This window comes from Schistocerca americana, chromosome 5 (genome assembly GCF_021461395.2).
Source record: "Schistocerca americana isolate TAMUIC-IGC-003095 chromosome 5, iqSchAmer2.1, whole genome shotgun sequence".
NCBI lineage: Eukaryota > Metazoa > Arthropoda > Insecta > Orthoptera > Acrididae > Schistocerca > Schistocerca americana.
Window position 1 is genome coordinate 132541695 of NC_060123.1, and position 21388 is coordinate 132563082.

General features: G+C 40.7%; 1 protein-coding gene across 1 annotated transcript in view; it reads left to right on the forward strand.

The window, feature by feature from the left end:
- LOC124616722 (piezo-type mechanosensitive ion channel component) overlaps window positions 1–21388 on the forward strand; it is a 684203-nt gene that overhangs the window by 598634 nt on the left and 64181 nt on the right. The window contains exons 40-41 of the mRNA XM_047145082.1: window positions 13518–13732; window positions 15516–15674. Coding sequence (XP_047001038.1) covers window positions 13518–13732; window positions 15516–15674 — 374 coding nt within the window. The remainder of the gene's footprint in view (window positions 1–13517; window positions 13733–15515; window positions 15675–21388) is intronic.

Consider the following 21388-nt stretch of genomic DNA (forward strand, 5'->3'; position numbering starts at 1 on the left):
GGAGTTCAAAACAATCTATGGATTGATGACTGCTCTATTCAGATTTCTACGCACCACATAGAAGAGGTATTGAGTCACTGATAGGCACAATGAAAAAGAAGGCTAGACATATTTTGCTTTTGGACGAAGTGCTTCTTTAGAAGTAGAGAACTCCAGCACATTCACACAAGAATAAATCATACACACTTAGCCACTGCCTCATGGCACTAAGGCCTGAATGTGGCTGCATCTGGTGTGAGCAGCAATCTTGTGGGGAGGATAGTAGTGATAAGGATGAACTGTGGGGTGGGGAGGGGGAGGAATAGCAGGTTAAGGATGGGAGGAAGATGCTAGTGTTGCCTTTAGGAATGCAGAAGAATGTGAGGCTGCTGTGTGCAAAATCATAAGGCTGTGCCTAGAGGAAACAGGGGAAAAAGGGGGGGGGGGGGGGGGAGAAGAAATAGAAAAGTGGAAAGGACCATGTAAGTGCTTCGCTGGTGTAGGAGCCATGTGTAGTACTGAAGTGGGAGCAGGGAAAGGAATGGGTAGGTTGAGGACAGTGACTAACAAAGATTGAGGCCAGGGAGGAGTGGTTACGGGAATGAAGTGCTGTTCAGAAAAGCTAGTGTTAGTGGAAAATCCAGATGCATAGGCTGTGAAGCAGTCATTAAAGTGAAGAACATGATGTTGGGCAGAATGCTTAGCAACTGGGTGGTTGAGCTGTCTCCTGACCACAGTTTTCCAATTGCTGCTTGCATGACATTGTTAGTAATCATGCCCAAGTAGAATGTGGCACAACAGTTGCAACTTATTTGGAAGATCAGTGGCTGCTTTAACAAGTGGCCATGCCTTTGACGGAGTAGGAGATCTTGTTATAGCATTGGGGTTGGTGGTAGTGGGAGGATTTTTGGGACAGGACTTAGATCTAGGTCTATTACAGGGATAGGAGGCTTGAGGTAAGGGGTATGGAGTTGGAATGGACAAGGATATTTCAGAGATTGGGTGAGTGGAAGAATACCTTTGTGGGAGGGGTGGAGAGGATATTAGGGAGGATATTTCTCATTTCAGGACAAGATGAGGGTGACCGAAATCTTGGCACTCCTTGCAGTCCTACCTTCTATATGCTTGTTAAAGTTAACAAACCCAATTACCCAGAATACCCCATTGTGGCTGGTTGCTGTGACACCACAGAGAGAGTTTCTGCCTGTACGGATCAACACCTTCATTCTGACTGACTCCAGACCAACATCCTCATTCCTGGTTTCCAAGACAAACTATATCCTCATCCATAATTACTTCTCTGTTGATGGCATAAGCTATGAACAAATCCATGGCACAGTGTGGGCGCTTCCATGATACTATACTATAGTAAATCTATTCAGGGGCCACCTAGAGGATCTTCTTCCTAACCACCTAGAATTCTAAAGCCGTAACCTCCCTCCCCCCCCCCCCCACTCCCTCTCCCCCTGCTGCTAGGTCACCAGCACAGTAGCCAGTCTGTATGATGGGGCTGTTATGTACCCCTACGGCTGAGCCCCCAGACAACATGAGGGGGCACCAGAACTGTCAGCAATCACTGCTGTTCCAGGTGGCTCTTGTGGTGGCTGGGTGGTTACCACAGGGTTAGCCCCTGATCAGAGTGGGTGGTGCGAAGGCATATGCTCTACACATGAAGTGTGCTAAGCCCACACTTCTAGCTGCTCTTCTGTGGCTGTCTCATTAGAAAGTAACAGTTCTCTGTCTGCTCCCACTCTTGCTTCCTTGGTGTTCCCCTTCCCGGCCACCACCTGGGAGAAGGGTGAGGTTGACTAGCATGGGGGCAAAACTCTTAGCCCATTACTTAGTTTGTTCTAGGACAGACGGTTTCACTGCTACCAAACCACGTCTTTTTCTCAAACATATAGAAGATAAATTTAGTGAAGTAGAGTCACTCAGTAAGGGGCAATCTGGTTCCCTATTGATTAAAACCTCTTCTGCCGGTCAGTCAGCCTCTCTTTGTGCTTGCGATCGCTTAGCAGATGTCTCAGTGAGCATCACTCCTCACCAGTTCTTTAATGTGGTCCACACATTATCGTTCTTAGGGATCTCCTCCTTCAATTTGATGATGAAGTAAATACCAACCTAACATGGTGCTGCATTTATTATTTCATCCGGCAAGTTCAGAGAGGTCCTAAGGATAATCGTGTTGATACCGGCACTTTAATTCTGACTTTTGAGGGGATAACCACCCTCATCCCCCCCCCCTCCCCTCCCTCCAGCATCTCCATTTTGATCAAAAGTTTTCCCAAAGTGATGTGAATCCTATTTGTGGTGACTGTGGCTACCCTCTCCATGTGGGGAGTCCTTTCATTGTACTATCCAAGTGTGTGAACTTTTCTGGCTTACACTCTCCTTGCTCTCTGGATTGTCCAGTCTATAAAATGGAAAGAAAGATTCAGGAATTCGAAACTCTTGGCCGTCTATCCTTCTGTGAGGGACAGGAATTCAATGGTCTCCAACCAGCACTGTCAACCTTCACTACTGGTGCATCCTTTCCTTGTCCCCCTCCCCCTCCCCCCCTCCTCCTCCTCCTCCTCCTCCTCCTCCTCCTCCACTACCTCCCTTACCTCCATCCTGTCTCTCTTCCCTTCTCTCCTCCTGCACAGTTCCCATTCCCTTTCCCAACAGAACATCTCCTTCTCCTCACCCAGAGAAGAAACCCTCTTCTCTGGCACCATCCAGGGATGGGGCTTCCTCGAGGACCCCGTCCCTGTTGTCTTAAGGAGAAGAAGCCCGTTACTTTGAGTCAGACGAGGGACCCATTGTCTGTGGGCCTTGTGGCCCTTGTTCTTTCTAGGATCAAGATATTTCTGTGACTTGCTGCCTTCCTGATCGTACCTCCTCTCACCCTCCAAAGTAGAAGAAGATGTGTAAAGCACAAGATGAGGTCCCCCCTGATGTCCCAGGGGATGTCACCCCTTACCTCTCAATTGGAGTCTGATCTTACATTCATGGACATCACTTGTCCTTACTGGTGATGGACACTGACTCAGCACAATGATCGATTCTGACCCATTCAATGTTCATCCAGGCTCTTGCACTGCTCTCCTCCAATGGAACTGCAATGATTACTATCCTCACTTCTGAAATTGCAGTTTCTTCTTTTTGTCTACTGTGTAGCTTGTGTTGTATTGGAGGAATCTCATTTCGTGGATACTCATTCGCTAATTCTTCATGGTTTCCAAACCTTCTGCTGAATCTGGGTTGGCCTTCTGCAAGCCTCCAGTGGTGTCTGTACATTGGTCCACATGGACATCATTAGTCCCTGGGTTCCTCTTCAAACTGCACTGACAGTGATGGCCGTTTGGATCTATTTAGACTCTGCGGTAACAATATGCAGTCTTTATCTCCTCTCAGACTGACCTATGCGTCCTGTTCTTCTTGCCCTCCTTCAACAGCTCCCTCCTCCCTTCCCTCTCCTTAGGGACTTAAACACCCATAACCCTCTGTGGGGTGATACTGTGGCCCCTGAGCAGAACAGGGTTGTTGAAGACCTGCTGGTGGGGTTAGATCTCTGCCTCCTCAACACTGGAGTTCCCACTTACTCTAATGTGGCACATGACACTTTTTTGACGATTGATCTCTACATCTCTAGTGCTGAATTCCTCCCCTCCATTCAATGGGGAGTTCATGATGATTTGTGCGACAGCGATCTTTGCTGATTGTCTTATCTTTTATTCAGCACCACTCACCTCAATGCCCTTCCAGGTGAGCCTTTACTAATGCTGATTGGAATGCCTTTTCGTTGGCAGCCGTCCCAACCACTCCACCATATGATGGCAGTGTTGAGTCTGTACAGAATTTGACTAACGCCATCCTTTCGGCAGCCACTTCAGCAATTCCCCCTCCCTCAGTCCCGAGCATGGGGTCCCAGGTTCGATTCCCAGAGGGGTCAGGGATTTTCACCTGCCTCGAGATGACTGGGTGTTCATGTTGTCCTCATCATTTCATTATCATTCCTGAAAGTGGTGACATTGGAATGAGCACAGATTGGGAATTTGTACGGGCACTGATAACAGCGCAGTTGAGCGCCCTACAAACCAAACATCATCACCATCATCATCATCATCATCATCATCATCATCATCATCATCAACCTCTCCCTTGGGGTCTCCTGATGAAAGACTGTCCCTTGGTGAACCTCCAAAATTGGTACAGCTATCAAAAACCACTGTTGTGGCCCCCAATGCCACAATCGGCATCCATCTTGTGAGCACCTCCTGGCTTTCAAATGGCTTTGTGGCCGGGTTCACTATGTAATCAAATGCCAGAAACAGATTTGTTGGGAGCAATATGTTGCTGCCATAGGGCAGCATACTCCTTCCTCTCAGGTATGGGCAAAGATCAGATGCATTTTTGACCACCATCATCCTACAGGAGCTCCGGAAACTTTCCTGATTGTGTCAATCTTACCAGCCCGCACTTATTGCTGAACTTATTTCTTGGCATTTTTCCCAGGCCTCAGTGTCAACCTACTATCTGCCCACGTTCCATCTTCACAGATGGCATCTGGAGTGAGTCCCTTTATCTTTCATTCCCCATTGCCTGGAGCCATATGATGCCCCATTTAGCAAGTGGAAATACACAGTGCCCTTGCTCTCTGCCCTGACACAGCTGCTGGACCGGACTGAGTGCATGACTAAATGCTTCAACATTTATTGGTGGCTAACTAATACCATCTGCTTGCCCTTTTCAATCATCTCTGGAACAATGGAGGAACTCCCTTACTAGTGGTGAGAAGGTATCCTTATTCCTGTTTTGAAATCAAATTAACAGCCTCTTCGGATGGACAGCTATCGCACAATCAGTTTTACTAATGCCATCTACAAGTTACTTGAATATAGGGTGAGTCGAAGGCTGTATTTGATATGTGGATCATGGAACCTGTGTGTTTCACGTCAATTCACACCTCCTGAAATTGTTTACAATTGAACATTACTTTGTTCTGGATGGTTCTGAAACTTACTTGGAGTCTTGTAATTTACTAGGTCATTGTGTGTATGCATAAATATGGGGGCACACTGCTGAGGCAGGCAGTTCACACATGTGTACTTCTTCGTGTGTGAACAGTAAACGTGCTTTCAGTGTAGACTGTGCTCTTCTAAATTGTACTCAGTTCTGGTTTCTAAGTGATTAGACTTAGTGGGTATTGTGAATCAGACATTCAGAGACTTCATGGAACGTGTACATTTTTTCCATTTATGTCTTTGAGCAGTCTCCTAAAATACTCAGTTCTTATCTTATTATCTACCCTAGTACACACATAAACAATAAATGTTATATCCTAATCTCTGATTTTATACATTTCACATTAGGAATTGGAACTCCTTCTCTAACAAGATGATCACCCCTACTCACCATCACCAGTTTCATCCTAACTTACGGTTTATGCAAGGCTTGGGCAGGAATGAAAGTGACGGAAGTGAGTGGTCCAGATGGCCAAGCATTTAGGAGAAGAAAAAAAAAGTTTGGCAGTGGTCGGGCAAGGTTTTGAGCTGTTTATGGCACCATAGTTTCTGGGCAGCAGTTGGCACAGTGAAATGAGTACAGAACAGCAAGTCCAGATCTGTGGAGTCGATCTTCAGAATTTTTTTTTATTTTATTTTTTTATTTTTTTTTATTATACTTGCACTGCAGATGAACTGAACATGAATGAAGTAACAGCTCATATACAGCACAATTTGCTATAACTCGTTCTGGAAAATTATTGCCTATCGTCTGCCAATGCCTACAGGAGAACACTGGCTATTTTGGGCTGTGGATGAGACATGGTAGAATACAAGAATGACATCACTTACTTACTTACTGCATTGGGCACACAAACTGCAGTTGATCTTTGCCTCACCAATCAGCCTCCTCCAGTGTTCTCGGTCCATGTATTATTCTTCAGACAGCCCCAGTGCACTCATATCCTCTCTGACCTGATCAGTCCATTAAAGTTGTGGTCTTCCCCGTGGTCTTTTGCCTCTAATATCTTCCTCCACTAACTGCCTGATGATCTGCCCTTCTTGACGCATTAAGTGTCCATACCACTTCAGTCTTCTTTCTGTGATCATTTCCATGATGTCCATCGGCTTATATAGCCCCTGCAATTCACAGTTCTTTCTTTTCCTCCATTCATCTCCATCCTTCACTGGCCCAAAAATCTGTCAGGATGGCATTCTCAAATGTCAGGAGTTTTCAGGAGTTTTCTTTCCATCTTTTGGGGGATGGTCCAGGTCTCTGCTCCATATAAGAGTACAGGTTGTATTATTGTCTTCTAGATCTTGGTCTTTGAGGATCTCGATAGAAGCCAGGACTTTAACAGCTTTCACAGAGCAAACATTTACATGTTTCCTGCTTGTATTCATGCATTAATTTCCTGGTCTATCTCATTCCTTTCATTGAGTATAGCCCCAAGATATTTAAAGTCTTTTACCATTTCAAAGACTATGTCCTCCACCTTCAGGGGTCTGTCGCCATTTTCTCTGCTGACTACAAGGTATTTTGTTACATCCATATTCAACTTCAGGTCTGCTCTCATTGCGTCTTCCATTAATGTTCTTGTCATCTGAATTAGGTCTTGCTCTTTCTCTGTTATTAAAACTACATCATCTGCATAGGCCAGGTTGTTGATCCTTCTTCCCAGCTGTATTCCTGTCTCTAGACTTTCTTCCTTTCTCAGGGCTCTCTCCAGTACCAGGTTAAACAGGAGAGGGGAGAGGCAGTCTCCTCGTTGCACTCCAGTCCTCACCTTGAACTTCTTTGATATGTTTCCATTTACTTTCACCATGCGTGTTGTCTCCTGGGTGCATATCTGTCAGTTTTATGAGTTTTCTGGGAACATTTCATGTCATATTGCTTGTATATTCACATTATCATATGCTATTTGGAAGTCCACAAAAAGGCAGCGAACAGTTTTGTGGAATTCCTAGCTCTTTGCTAGCACTTGCCATATTGTGTGTAAATGGTCTACAGTTGACTTTCCCTTTCTGAAATTTGCTTGTTGGAATCCCAGTACTTTCTCAACATTTGGTGTTAGTCTCTTCAGTAACAACAGGCTCAAGATCTTACAAGCTGTATGTAGTAGTGTGATTCCCCTATAGTTGCTACATATCATTGGGTCTCCTTTCTTTAGTATAGGGCAGATGACAGACTCATTCAATTCTTCTGGGGTTCTTTCCTTCTTCCAAATTAATCAGATTGTAGAGTAGCTCTTTCTCCTTCAGCATCTCTGCAGGTATGCCATCTATTTCTGGTGTCTTCCCCCTCTTGAGCAGTTTTATGGGCACTCTTACCTCTTCCATGCTTGGTAGTTCATACTTCCCCAATGGTACAGTATGTCTGTTTTCTCTATATGATTCTTCTTCTTCATTGTCTGTTGTAGCACTCATGGTGTTTACATCCACATTCAGGAGGTTTTTGAAGTAGTTTTTCCATTCCTCCATAGCTTTCATTTCATCTATGATTATCTGTCCTTCTTGACCTCTGAGCACATCAATCCTTGGATTGTATCCTTTCTTGAAGAACCTGACTGTCCTGTAAGACTTTTACAGGACTTCTTCAAAAATGTTTCAAATGGCTTTGAGTACTATGGGACTTAACATCTGAACAACTAGAACGTAGAACTACTTAAACCTAACTAACCTAAGGACGTCACACGCATCCGTGCCCGAGGCAGGATTCGAACCTGCGACCGTAGCGGTCGCGGGGTTCCAGACTGAAGCACCTAGAACCGCTCGGCCACACCGGCCGGCTACAGGACTTCTTCTGCCATTTTTATTTTACTGTTTATGAACTCTCGCTTTTCTGTTCAGAGGACTAGTCTTGCTTCTCTAGCTGCTTCCATGTACTGCAACCTTGTTCTTTCATCCTGTTCATTTGTCAGCCATAACAGTTTTGCCGCTTTTCTCTTGGTGACTGCATCTCTACAACACTGCTTCATCAAAACCTGAGAAACTTAAAATAACCCTGTACAAAAATACTTGACTGATGTGATGAAGCCATATCTGCCAGAGAACAAATTTCTTTTATTAATTGACTAGTGGGAAAAAGAAACAAATCCGCAGTTATACACTAAGATTTTTCAAGATGGAGGGGGATTGCCATTGTGCTGTATTAAAATGATTCCTCCAATTACACTCCGCTAGTGCAACCACACAATATCTGTTTTTATTGTCAGGTAAAAAGTTTGATCAAAAAGACTCAAAACTGCTCTTGTCTGGTTGAGAGAGAAAAAGAAATCACATCCCAACAAGAGTGCATCAAAATGCATTCCACTGTATGTCACTTGGTATCCTCACCAATATTTAGTGAAATGATGCATTATGCATGGTTTGTTTCAAACAATGTTATGATAATGAATCTTTTATAAATGTAAACCAAGTTTCTTTTTATATAGAAACTTTAAAGCATACATGTAATTGTAAAAATGCGACGTTTATAACACGTGCAACATGCAGAGAAAATAACTACTTCCCTTGATTTTATGATAAATATCATCCCAGCACCTGTGAATCATCAACTGTAAAATAATAAAAGTAACTAATTTTATATGAGAAGTTCTCATGGAAAACTTACAATCCCTTCTGGAAATTTATTTCCAATTCCAGGTTTCCCTTTGCCTTTTCTTTTCAAGACTTTTATGAAAGTATTAATAAATACGATATATTGGACATTACTTCACTTCATTTGCAGTGTAAGAAAGATAAAAATTGAAAATATAAAGTGTTTCCTCACAGGGACTCGACCATCCCACAACCCTCATATTACCATTCTATACTCTTTCAGTGGTGCCAACTGTTGCCTGTAAACTACACTAACGTAAATGGCTTGTGCCTCACTGACCTGCATAGAAAATGCAATTTTTCTACTAAATGCTTAGGCATCTGGAGCTCCCGGATCTGACACTTCCTTTTCTGGCAAAGCCTTGCACGCACCATAAATCTGATCAAAGTCAATGACGACGAGTACAGTGCTTGCAAAATGCCATAGCCACTAGATGCGCCATCAGCTGGGAGAAGCATGGTGAGAGCAGCAGAGGTGGGGGATCACTCAGAGTGCTGTATGAAAAATGCCAAGCACTGGAGGTGAAGTGCCATCCTAAACTGAAGCCTACACTTGTAAATATTACGTGGGGCCCCTCCATGCCCACAGTTGCATTGTGACCATTCAGAGAGATCTGTGACCTCTTCTTTGGTTAGTATATAAAAAGAATTCCACTGAAAATGCAGAAATTTATTGATTCCTGGTTTATTAATCACTTGTAACTTTTAGAGAAGAGCCACGAATGGGGAATTTTAAGTAAAATCTACACATTTCTCTTGTTGCCATGTTAAAAATTTTCTTCTTTTGCCAAAACTCAGTGAAGTTTACACAGTCTCATCTCACTAACATGCCGTGCAGGTGTAATTGTGAGAGAATTCTGAAATAGTGGTTTATTAAGTTTTTAACTGAGAAAAAATTAAGGTCAGCAACTTATGAAAAGAACATACTCAGTACTAAATAAATGTGTAATTACGTCACTTATGTTGTTTCAAAACACATTACATTCCTCAGTTCACCAGCTATCAATGGCTCTTAAATATTACATTCTCTCATTGGAAAAATCTGTAGTTAGTGGTCTTGCAGTAACATTCTCACTTCCAGCACGTGGGGTCCTGGGTTCAATTCCCGGCAGGGTCAGGGATTTTCACTCACTCAAGATCACTGGGTGTTGTTGTGTCATCTTCATCATCATCGCTCATGTCTTACTTCCACATAAATATAGCAGTAACTGTGACCATTAATGAAATGATGGGCACATCGTAGTGAACCTGACATATAAAGCTACAATTAAACCATAAATGAAATTTTTGTACCGAATAGGTTGTGTAAAATTCTTTGAGGAGGATTACAGGACATGCATGTCAATTCTGTCATCACCAGCCAGCCCAAAGGTGGCAAATACTTGTTGGCCTCCCCTCCTGAACGTAAGAATGAACTTTCCCAGCTCTTTTGATGGTTGCCCAGCTCTCTGAATGGAAACTGGTTACTGCACATTGGCCACTGTATCCTGCACGGCCTATAGATGTGACCCCCTTGTGAAAGGTCATTCACTATTGGTTATATAATGTAGATTTGCTAATTATACTTGTTAACAATGTTACCAGTGCAATGCTCCAGCATTGTTTCAATTCTGTTGCTGAATTTATAGAGACCAAATTACCCCACATGTAACTATGAGGTGTGTTTTGTAAGTAAGGTCCGTTTTGTTGTAGACACTAGTAATTCGCGAGCTTACCGCAATGAGCATGTGCGTCGTGTACCAGCATGCCTCGGGAACAACTGTGCTCAGTTTCAGCACTGTAGCTAACCTGTACGGTTCTTTTCTGTGCTTTCAAAATGTTTAAGACTATCAACTCCCTCGCCGCGTGTGAGGTTCGCTCAGTGATACGGTTTTTGACAGCAAGGAACCTGTCTCCTGCAGAAATTCATCAACAGATTTGTGAAGTGTACGGTGATACTGTTATGAGTGAAAGCAAAGTGCGTAAGTGGGTATGAGAATTCAAAGATGGCCATGACAATGTCCATGATGAGGACCACTGTGGTCACCCTTCTTTGATTACAGATGATTTGGTGCCCTCAGTTGAAGCGAGGATTCGTGATAACAGGTGCTTCACAATAACAGGTCTCTCAAATGAATTTCCTGATGTGTCGAGATCAGTGCTTTACAGCATTGTTACTGGACACCTAAAGTTTAGGAAACTGTGCTCCCATTGGGTCCCGAAACACTCTAACAGAGGACCACAACTACCAAAGATTTGAGTGTGCTGTGAAGTGCTTGACTTGTTATCATGAAGAAGGTGACGGCTTCATGAGTCAGATTGTAACTGGAGACTAAACATGGGTTTCACATATCGTGCCTGAAACAAAGCAACAGAGCATGGAATGGAAACACACACACTCGCCTGTAAAGGTGAAGGCCAGACAGACTCTGTCCCAGTGCAAAATCATGGCGTCGGTGTTTTGGGATAGGCATGGTGTTTGGTCGACCTCATGCAACGAGGAACCACTATCAATGCAGAAGCATACTGCCAAACCCTGAGAAAGCTACGCAGAGCAATTCAAAACAAAAGAGGTGGCATGCTGACAAAGGGAATTGTCATTCTCCATGACAATGCAAGACCTCACACTGCAGGTCAGACCCGCGATTTATCGGACAGTTTTGGCTGGGAAGTTTTAGACCACCCACCCTACAGTCCTGATCTTGTGCCGAGCGATTACCATCTGTTCCTCAAACTCAAACAACACCTCAGTGGTAATCGTTACAATGATGACGACAATGTGACAATGGCAATGAACTCTTGGTTATCGGAGCTGGCAGCAAGTTTTTATCAGAAGAATGGGGAAAGGGAATACTAATTCCAGTGTTCAATAGTGGAGACAGAGAAGTATGTGATAAGTGGTGAGGGATCACACTTGTATCACAATTAGCAAAAATAATGAAGATTATAGTGGAAAGAAGATGAGAAAAACAGTGAAAGGTTACTTGGAGTAGGTTTTCAATGTGGTAGATCAACAGTAGACCCAATCTTTAGTATGAGACAGTTGATGGACAGGCCTTGGGAGTATGGGAAAGATCTTCTAATGATATTTCTTGACTTAGTGAAGGCTTACGATAGTGTCCTGGAGAAAAGGTTTGGGAAAATTGGAGAGAAAGGGAGTTGGAAAATAAACAAGTGAAATTCTTCAAGGAGTGTATGACAAAAGATATTCATATAGCATGGGAGATGACCTTATTGCTATCTACCAATGATATTGTAATGTAGGGAACCAACAGTACAAGAACCAAGAGACATCTTAAATGAAAAGCTGAGAAATATGGAATGAAATGCTGTGTGGAGGAAAGCAAGACTACAGCAGAGATGTAGAAGGCAAGGGACAAATTAATAGTCAAAGCCAGAATGTTGAAATTGTGGATAACTTTAAATAATTAGAAAAGAATGCAAGAATGGAGGCAGAAGTTAGCAAAAGGATACAACAGAGAAGTGCTTTTTACCAGTGTGGGAGGGTCGTAGTCTCTGAAGGGAGGTGCCAATAAGTGTAAGGAAGTCCTGTACAAGACATACTTTATGCCCATGCTGCTGTATGAGTCAAAGACCTGGCCAAGGAGAAGAAAAGAGGAGAGTAGAATCCAAGCCAGCGATGTGAAATTTCTAAGAAATACTTTACGAAAAACTAGGAGAGACAATGAGAAATGAAGATGTTATGAATGAAACTGGAGTAGAAAATTTGAAAAAGAGAATGGAGAAAAACAGGTTAAATGATTTTGGTATGTAAAGAGAAAAAGAAGGTGGAAGAATACCAAAAAAGATGATGGAGGCCAAGTTTCAGAGCAAGAGGGAAACCTAAAGCAGATGAATTGACCAGTTTTAGAAGAAGGAATCTGGAATGGAACAAAACAGTTACAGAAGAAGAATGCTTGAAATATGGGAAATAGGAGAAGTACCTTAAATGTTACAACCCAGCCTGATGCTGAATAAAGCGAAAACCAAGACGATGATGATGATGATAAATACACATTTATTTGAAAATAGGAATAATTGTTTAAAACCTGTCATCACAAAAAGATAGATGTATTTTGTCCTTCAAGGTGTATGTCTTTAAAAAAAATGTCATTGCAACTACAAGCTACAGGCTTTATTGACAATTGCTACAGTTTGTATCCCATTTCATAAACAAGGTTTTATGGATTAATAAATATGCAAATATATAACAGATACATTATCAGTGTTCATTTAAGAGGGTGTAAGCACTGTGGTTGGGCTACTTATTATAGAGATTAAAAATGTTTTAACAAAACTGATTATTAATAGCACCTGCAACCACTATTTTAATGTTTTTTTCTACTTTTAAATAATTGAATAGATGCTAAAGGTAAATACACTCTGAAGGTGGTCAGTATGCATTTCCTGCTATTTACCATTCATTATGACATCTCACTCTGTTGAGCATACATTGAAATGCTCCTCACAGTTTAGTTTATTAACATCAGTGTTTCTTGTGCATATGCATGATGTGTATAGCAGGTCCTTCTTTCTCTGTATGTTTTGAAGAATTTAGATGCCAATATAAATTGTGTACACTTATCATGCGACCATTGGTATAACTAGATTAAGGGAGTCAAATTACATCATTAGTGTTTAATGAATGTCTGCAAGATTTGTGACCATGGAACTAATATTCTGAGGCATTTTACCACAGTAAGAAGTATTAAATGATGTAATGTAAGCCATGAATTCACCTCAGCTCTGAAATTTGTTGGACATATTTCTTAGTGTTTGAAACTGTATTGTTCACATCACTTTTTGTACATAATTTTACTTAAAATCATTGTTTTATTTATTTGGTTATATGTGTATACAGTCTGAGGCATTTTTGTACAAATATGTTTATGTTTCATAGTCACTTAGTTGTGATATCCAAACTGTATCACTTAATAATTTGAGTCTAAACTGTACCACTTTCTCTCTTTACAGACCCAGCAGGGTGATGGTGGTGTCTCATCATATCTACAAGAAAACAAAGTACCTGTTCCTTTCCTAGTTATGATGATACTTCAGTTTGCACTTATAATTATTGATCGGTCACTATTCTTGCGGAAATTTATTCTTGGGAAGATAATTTTTCAGTTTTTCTTAGTTATTGGAGTCCACATATGGATGTTCTTTGTACTGCCTGCGGTCACAGAAAGGTTTATATTTTTCTAATTATTATTCTGCTGTCTATGAATAAGAAATTATTGGATAGTCTTAATATCTGTGGAAATCCTGGTACATTCAATTTCACAACCCTTATCCCCTCCTCACCATATTAACCATAAAAATAGTGAATTGTACATATCTTTTGATGTTGGTCTTCGTACCTCCCTCTTTTTCTCCTCATCTCCTATTCCTGCATTTCCTATTCATTTTTTTCTCATTTTCCACCTTTCCAACTCCCCTCTCCTCCTTTCCTCCACAAACTGTTCTCTTCCTTACCTCATCTGACCTCTTTTTCACACTTCTCTCCTCATTCTTTCTTCATGTTCTTTACCTCCAGTTCACATCATGCTCTCATCCTTTTCCTTCCTCCTCTCCTTTTCCTATTTACCCTCATATTTTCTTGCTCATGTCCTGGACCTCCTGCTCCCCTGCTGTTCCTCCTGCTCCCCTTCTTTTTCCTCCTACCCTTTCTTTCCATCCTCCTCCTACTTATTTCTCCTCTTGCCCCTTCCTTCTCCTCTATCCCCTCTCCCTCCTCAACCCCCTTCCTGCTCCACGTGGGAAAAATATATCTAAAAACACAGATGGTGTGACTTACCGAACGACAGTGCTGGCGGGTCGATAGACACACAAACAAACACAAACATACATATGAAATTCAAGCTTTTGCAACAAACTGTTGCCTCATCAGGAAAGAGGGAAGGAGAGGGAAAGACGAAAGGATGTGGGTTTTAAGGGAGAGGGTAAGGAGTCATTCCAATCCCGGGAGCGGAAAGACTTACCTTAGGGGGAAAAAAGGACGGGTATACACTCGCACACACACACATATGCATCCACACATATACAGACACGTGTCTGTATATGTGTGGATGGATATGTGTGTGTGTGCGAGTGTAAGTCTTTCCGCTCCCGGGATTGGAATGACTCCTTACCCTCTCCCTTAAAACCCACATCCTTTCGTCTTTCCCTCTCCTTCTCTCTTTCCTGATGAGGCAACAGTTTGTTGCGAAAGCTTGAATTTTGTGTGTATGTTTGTGTGTCTATCGACCTGCCAGTGCTTTTTTTTTATATATATGGCGTTATAAAACTGCCATTAAAGATAAGAGTTCATGTTATTGTGCTTGTTTACTAAGATTGGCCGTCCTAAAAGTATATGTGGTCTTGAAGGGTGTCCTGGCATCTATTATGTTAAATTATGATGATCTTCATTACTCTTTAATAATTATTTATTCTTAATGGCTGACCTTGTGCAGCTTGTAGTGTTCCAGCCTTTAAGTGTGTTGTCCACAGTAAAGGCTTTCATAAATAATGCTGGCACTGTTCAGCACAGACATATTCAACAAATAGCACATTAGTGGATGACTGCCTTTTCTGTGCCAAAGCTAGATTCATTAGATGAGTGGTCTGTAATTCCTTGTAATTTTGCCTTCTCTACTCTTGTGAAGTACTTACATTGTATTAGTGGTCAGCCTCAGGAATAGGAGACCTCTGATGCACAACAAATTGCCCAAAAATCGTTGAGTACCATAAAATTTCAAGGGGGAAAAAAAAAATTGGTTGCAGAAAAACACTTCAGTTACACTGCACAAAACTCTTGAGTGTCAGCTGTGAATAATATGTATTCATTTATATGTATTGCATGATTTTTGCCTGTTTATTCAATTTTATTATAATCATCAGTGTTTCTTTCATGTATGTGTTTATCTTGACTGGCATCTTTTTTAAAAGAGTAAGTGAACTTATTCAGAATCAATAAATCTGTATAAATTCCAGGCCTTTTAATGCTTCTCTGCCACCCCAGATGTGGTACATGGTGAAATGCTTCTACTTACTATTATCTGCATACCAAATAAGGAGTGGTTATCCAACTAGGATATTACGGAACTTCTTGTGCAAGAAATATAATATCATCAATCTCTGTCTCTTCAAGCTGTAAGTAAACAAACTTGAAGTGGGAATTTATTTTTTGAAGTGTTATCTTTTTTAAGAGTAAGTAGCTTATCATTAGAAATCAGCAACAAGTAATGCCTTGGGATGACCATTTTAAAGGCAGTTTTGTAAGAAATTGTTACACTGCCAGTGATGCCCTAATGAAGGTACTGACTTGGATTCTGCCATTGTGGATACTTACTCATTTCACTGTGTGTGTGTTCTGCTGCTCATTTCATTAGCATATTGAAAACAAAAAATTCCAAGAATGAGAGAGAGATGTAATAACATATCAACAGAACTCACCACAACGTTAAAAGTTTGGCATTTCTGGCTTAATGTCTTAGTAGATATGATTTTATTTGCACTAGTTTGTAAATTGTATGGTGTGCTTTATGTAAGTAGTATCATAATTTATGTTATCAGGACCAACAAAGCACTTGGCCTCAGTGCTGAAAATTCAGTTGTATATGTGGAGAGAGAATGGAAACTCCTGGAGCCAATAAATGTAGCTCCTTAAACAATAGATCACACCCTGTTTCTACAGTAAACTGAAACTGGCATTTCCAAAAGGGGGAGTCATAAAAAATAAAGTACTTGTTCTCCATTCTCTCCCCTTCCATCAGTCTGTAAGCTCCCTTGCAGAAAATCTGTTACAGTTTATCTAGGTTAGCACCCACTGCTTTGCTCGCATAGACTGTATGATCTACACAGATTTTTGTTTTCTCTAATCGAATTTTTATGTTGTCTATAAATTGCAACACCTTCTGAACTTTTCAGATTAATTAAGGACGTGGTCTTTTTCGAATGTTTTTCTAACCAAAAAGTGATTCTCATAGGTGGAGCCCAAGGTTTTTGTTAATCATACCTTTTGCATTTTTTGGTGATATTTCTGTAGGATATTTCATCCTTAACACATATTTCTGTGTATCTAACCAGTAACTGAAAAATCAGTTTTCATAGATTTAGCGTTAAAAAATTTTTAATATAACAAAATATTTTCCTAAAAATCTTCATCTCTTACTTCACCTCCCTTAGGGGCGGAATTACCAAAAACAATGAAACACATTTCTATTTTCTTTCTATTAAAAAAAAAAAAAAAAAAAAAAAGAGAGAGAGAGAGAGAGAGAGAGAGAGAAGACAAATGTCAGTTTTCATAGATGTAGCTTTAAAAATGCTTTAGTAGTTCTTTAATAGTGATTTATTTTCAAAAAAACTTTCGGCCACTGGTTTAGCTGCTTAGAGGCTGAAATTTCAAAACTACTTAAATATGTATTTTATTATTTCTGACTGAGACCGGATTACAGTTTTTGTAGGTCTAGCTTCAATGTTGCCTTAATATTTCACCCCTTAGGGCTCGATTTTCCAGAATCAGTGAAACACATAATTTTTCATTTCTAATCAAGAAGCCAAAACCCAATTTTCATAGATGCAGCTTTAAAAACACTTTCACAATGAAATATTTTCCTAAAACAAAATTGGAAATATCTCCAAAAACAATAAAACATTTATTTTTTATTTGTAACAGGTAAGCCAAATACAGAGTGAGATTTTCACTCTTCAGAGGAGTGTGCACTGATATGAAAGTCCCTGGCAGATTAAAACTACTCTGGGGGACCTTTGCCTTTCGCAGGCAAGTGCTCTACTACGTGAGCTACCCAAGCACGACTCACAACCCGTCATCACATCTTCAGTTCTGCCAGTACCTTGTCTCTTACCTCCCAAACTTCACAGAAGCCCTTCTGTGAAACTTGCAGAATAGCACTCATGGAAGAAAGGATATTGTGGAGACATGGCTGAGCCACAGCCTGGGGGTTGTTTCCAGAATGAGATTTTCACTCTGCAGCGGAGTCTGTGCTGATATGAAACTTCCTGGCAGATTAAAACTGTGTGCTGGACCGAGACTCGTACTCAGGACCTTTGCGTTTCGCAGGCAAGTGCTCTACCATCTGAGCTACCCAAGCATGACTCACGACCCTTCCTCACAATGGTAGAGCACTTGCCTGTGAAAGGCAAAACTCCCGAGTTAGAGTCTAAGTCTGGTACACAATTTTAATCTGCCAGGAAGTTTCAAGCCAAATACAGATATTCATAGATTTAGCTTCAAAAATGCTTGCATAATGAAATACGTCTGTAAAAACTCTCGTTCCCTTTCTCAACCCGGGTGGTTGAATTTCCAAAAACAGTGAAACTCATTTTTTTTTTTAATTTCCAACTGAGAAGCCAAATTCAAATTTTCATAGATTTATCTAAAAATGCTTTCATAATGAAGTAATTCATAAAATATTTCATCCTCTATTTCACTCCATTAGGGGCTCAGTTTCCAAAAACACCGAAACACACAATTTATTTATTTGTCACCAAGAAGCCAGATACGAATTTTCATAGATGTAGGTTTAAAAATGCATTAGTAGTTCTTAATTATAATTTATTTTCTCAGAAACTCTCACATGCCTATTTCCCCCCATAGGAGTTAAATTTTCAAAAATATGTAAACATATATTTCTTTATTTCTGACTGAGAAACTAAATATCATCATCTCTTAATTGACTCCCTTAATTGTGGAATTTGGAACAATCCCTTCCTAAATGATGCCTACATTATAAGACCAACACGCTCATAAACACACACAATCAAGGTTGAAATCCCAGAACAGAATACTGTCCTGTACAGTATTACCGAGAGATTTGAAATAAGAGAAGTTATTAAGTTAAATTTCACTATTTTAATTTCATTCTCAAAATCAAACTAATACTTCTAATAAGTTAATGCCATACAAGTTCCATTTAAATTTCACAATTCTAATCTTTTACAAAAATTAGTCCATTACTAGATGTATGAATTTAGGTGTTTCTTTTTTGGGCTGGTCAAAGTAAAGTGTGGCACCATAAATGATGTGGACTCTCTTCCAAATTTTGCTTGTAAATGTTGAACAGTCAGGTTTATTTTCATTATGTATACATGCAACAATGAAATCCCCAATAATGGCAATAAAATTCTCTCTTCACAATAACTCACAATACTTATCAATAAAATTTTCGTCAGATTGATTTGATTTTATCAAGGAAACAGACAAAGCAGTTTCAGCTCACTACTGCCTGCACTGAGACAGATTTTATTGTGTGGGTTCACTCTCTGTGATTCTAGTACCCTTAAAACATAGTAGAAGGCCCTTTACTAGTTCTTTATTAGCATGATTTCCTCATGAATTGATTACCTGTACATATTGTGTCTTTTGATCTGTAACATTTCACACTGGGATATTAGCTGTGGGGCACCTCCATCACCCCTCACCACACAATCTACACTTAGGGCTTCTTTCTCTATAGCCATCATGTGTAGGTGTTCTTAAAGTACCCATGACCTGTCATTAGTCCAGCCTCAAGTTTAGTCTGTCTCTTCAAGCCAAGTATTACAGAACGTCTCTTAAAACATCACTTTGGTAACATTAGCTTCCATTAGTTTTGTTTCTGGATCATAGTCTAATATTCTATGTGCTGCCTTCTGATTCAGCTTCACAGTTTTTATTTAACTATCACCTTAGTGATGATTAGGGCAGGATCCAATCGAATAAATGGAACTGTCACACCTGTCCTGGTCGGTCTATCAGCTTGTTCATTGCAGCTGATTCCTGGGTGACCAAGACCCACAGCAAGTTTACCCTGTTGGTTTCCCCCCAGTCTGACAAGGTCTTTGTGGCATTTTGCAGCAGTCTTTGATCTTGTTGCAGGGTCTGATAGAGATTTCAGAACCGCTTGGCTTTGTGAATATACAGAGTCTAGCTGTTATTATCTTTGTAGTGCCTACACAAATTCTCCTCCACAAGTATCCTGATAGCGGATATTTCTGCCTGGAATTCTGTGTCCAGCAGAGAGATTGCTGTCTCTAGTCTAGCTGTACACCATAAACGCTGGTCACAGCACCTTCATCTGTTTTTGACCTGTTGCCAAACCAGACTGTCTCCCCTGCATGATGTCATGTTTCATTCTTCCAGTGCTCCCTACTTCCATTTCTTACACTAAAAGATTTATTGAAGCAGCTGGAAGTTGTTAAATAGTCAGTCAGCATTTCCCTGACCATTCCTATATTTATTGTATTCCATTTATTGGCATGAGATTCAGGATATCCTAAAGATATCCAATTATTTCCATTTTTTAGCCAGTATGCCCCTACTGCTGCTGCCAGGCAAGTCTGTGCACCTTACATAGCTCCTTAGCAGCCACCTTCTCCTCCACTATACTGCAGCCCAATGAATTACCACTGCTCTTATTACAGTGGTTTTTTCAAGAACAAACTCTTGCAGTGTAGCCCCAGCTGAAACCCGCCAGAGTCAAACAAGAATATCTGAATGGCTCAAGCAAGCCAAGAATCTGTGGAAGGTTATAAACATTCTTGTCAATTATCAATGTACACAACACTGGAAATGATTATGAAAGTGTGTGATGTGATTCACAAAGACCAAAGGCGGACAATTCACAACGTTTGTAGCAGACTTGGGCTGTCATACACTAGCTGTCAGTGGATTCTAACCAATGAACTGTACACGAGACAAATTGCAGGAAAGTTTGTTTCTCGCCTTCTCAGCATCGACCAGTAAAACCTCAGGATTCAGACATGCACTCAGCAGTAACAAAGAGTTCAAAAGTGTCCAAAATTCTTATCCAGAGTCATAAAAGGTGATGAATCTTGGTTCTACAGTTAGGACCGTGAAACAAAGCAGCAGTCATCATAATGGAAAATGCTGCCTCCTTGAAGGCAAAAAATGCTCAACAAGTTCACAGAAACATGAAGTCATTTCTGATCAGACTATCAACAGGCAGTTTTACTTTAAAATTTTGAAGTGACTGAGGGAAAATGTTCACCTTAAATGACCAGAGTTGTGGAGGAAAGACTGGTTGGTACACCATGACAATGCACCCATGCACAGCTCACTCGTTGTGAAGGGATACCTGACCACAAACAACATGGCAATGGTCCCCCACCCTCCCTACTCATCAGACCTAACCCAATGTGACTTCTTCCTGTTCATGAAGATGAAAATTGCATTGAAAGGGCGAAGTGTTGACTCAGTTGAAAACATCCAAGTGCGATCACAGTAGATCCAACCTGCATATTTCCAGGTGTCCTCTCAAAAATAGGACCGACTCTGGGACTATTGCATACATGTCCAAGGTGATTACTTTAAAGGTGACAGAGGAAATTAGGACTTAAGTATAGTTTTATGATTTTTACGATGAAATTTTGGATATTTTGAGTTGCAATTCATATCAGCAAAAAAAGAAATATCTGATATCAATTTTGATTCCGTGAGGCAAGGAATTACTTCACCTTGTATGTCTAGAAGCAAAGTAATTTCCTCACAAATTGCAAAAAGTCATCATGAATCTTACTGCTGCTGATCCACTGCACACTGCAGTGATAAGGTATTGTATATCTCCATACTCAGATTCAGTATCTTGAAAAAACCTCTTGAACTGGTGGTGGTTGATGCTATGCCTTTGTACAACATTGACATTCTTCACCACAATGTCCACTACATGACAACATTCCGCAGTTTCAGCACACAGTACCTCCTGATGAATGAAACAGTGTATACCACAGACATCCTTTCCATAGTCACTCTTCAGTTTATTTTGTAAGTGATAGCAAAAACCTTGCTGACATCCAACCATTTTTAGCCCACTGTCTGTGGCCACAGAATGTAGATTTTTGCACAA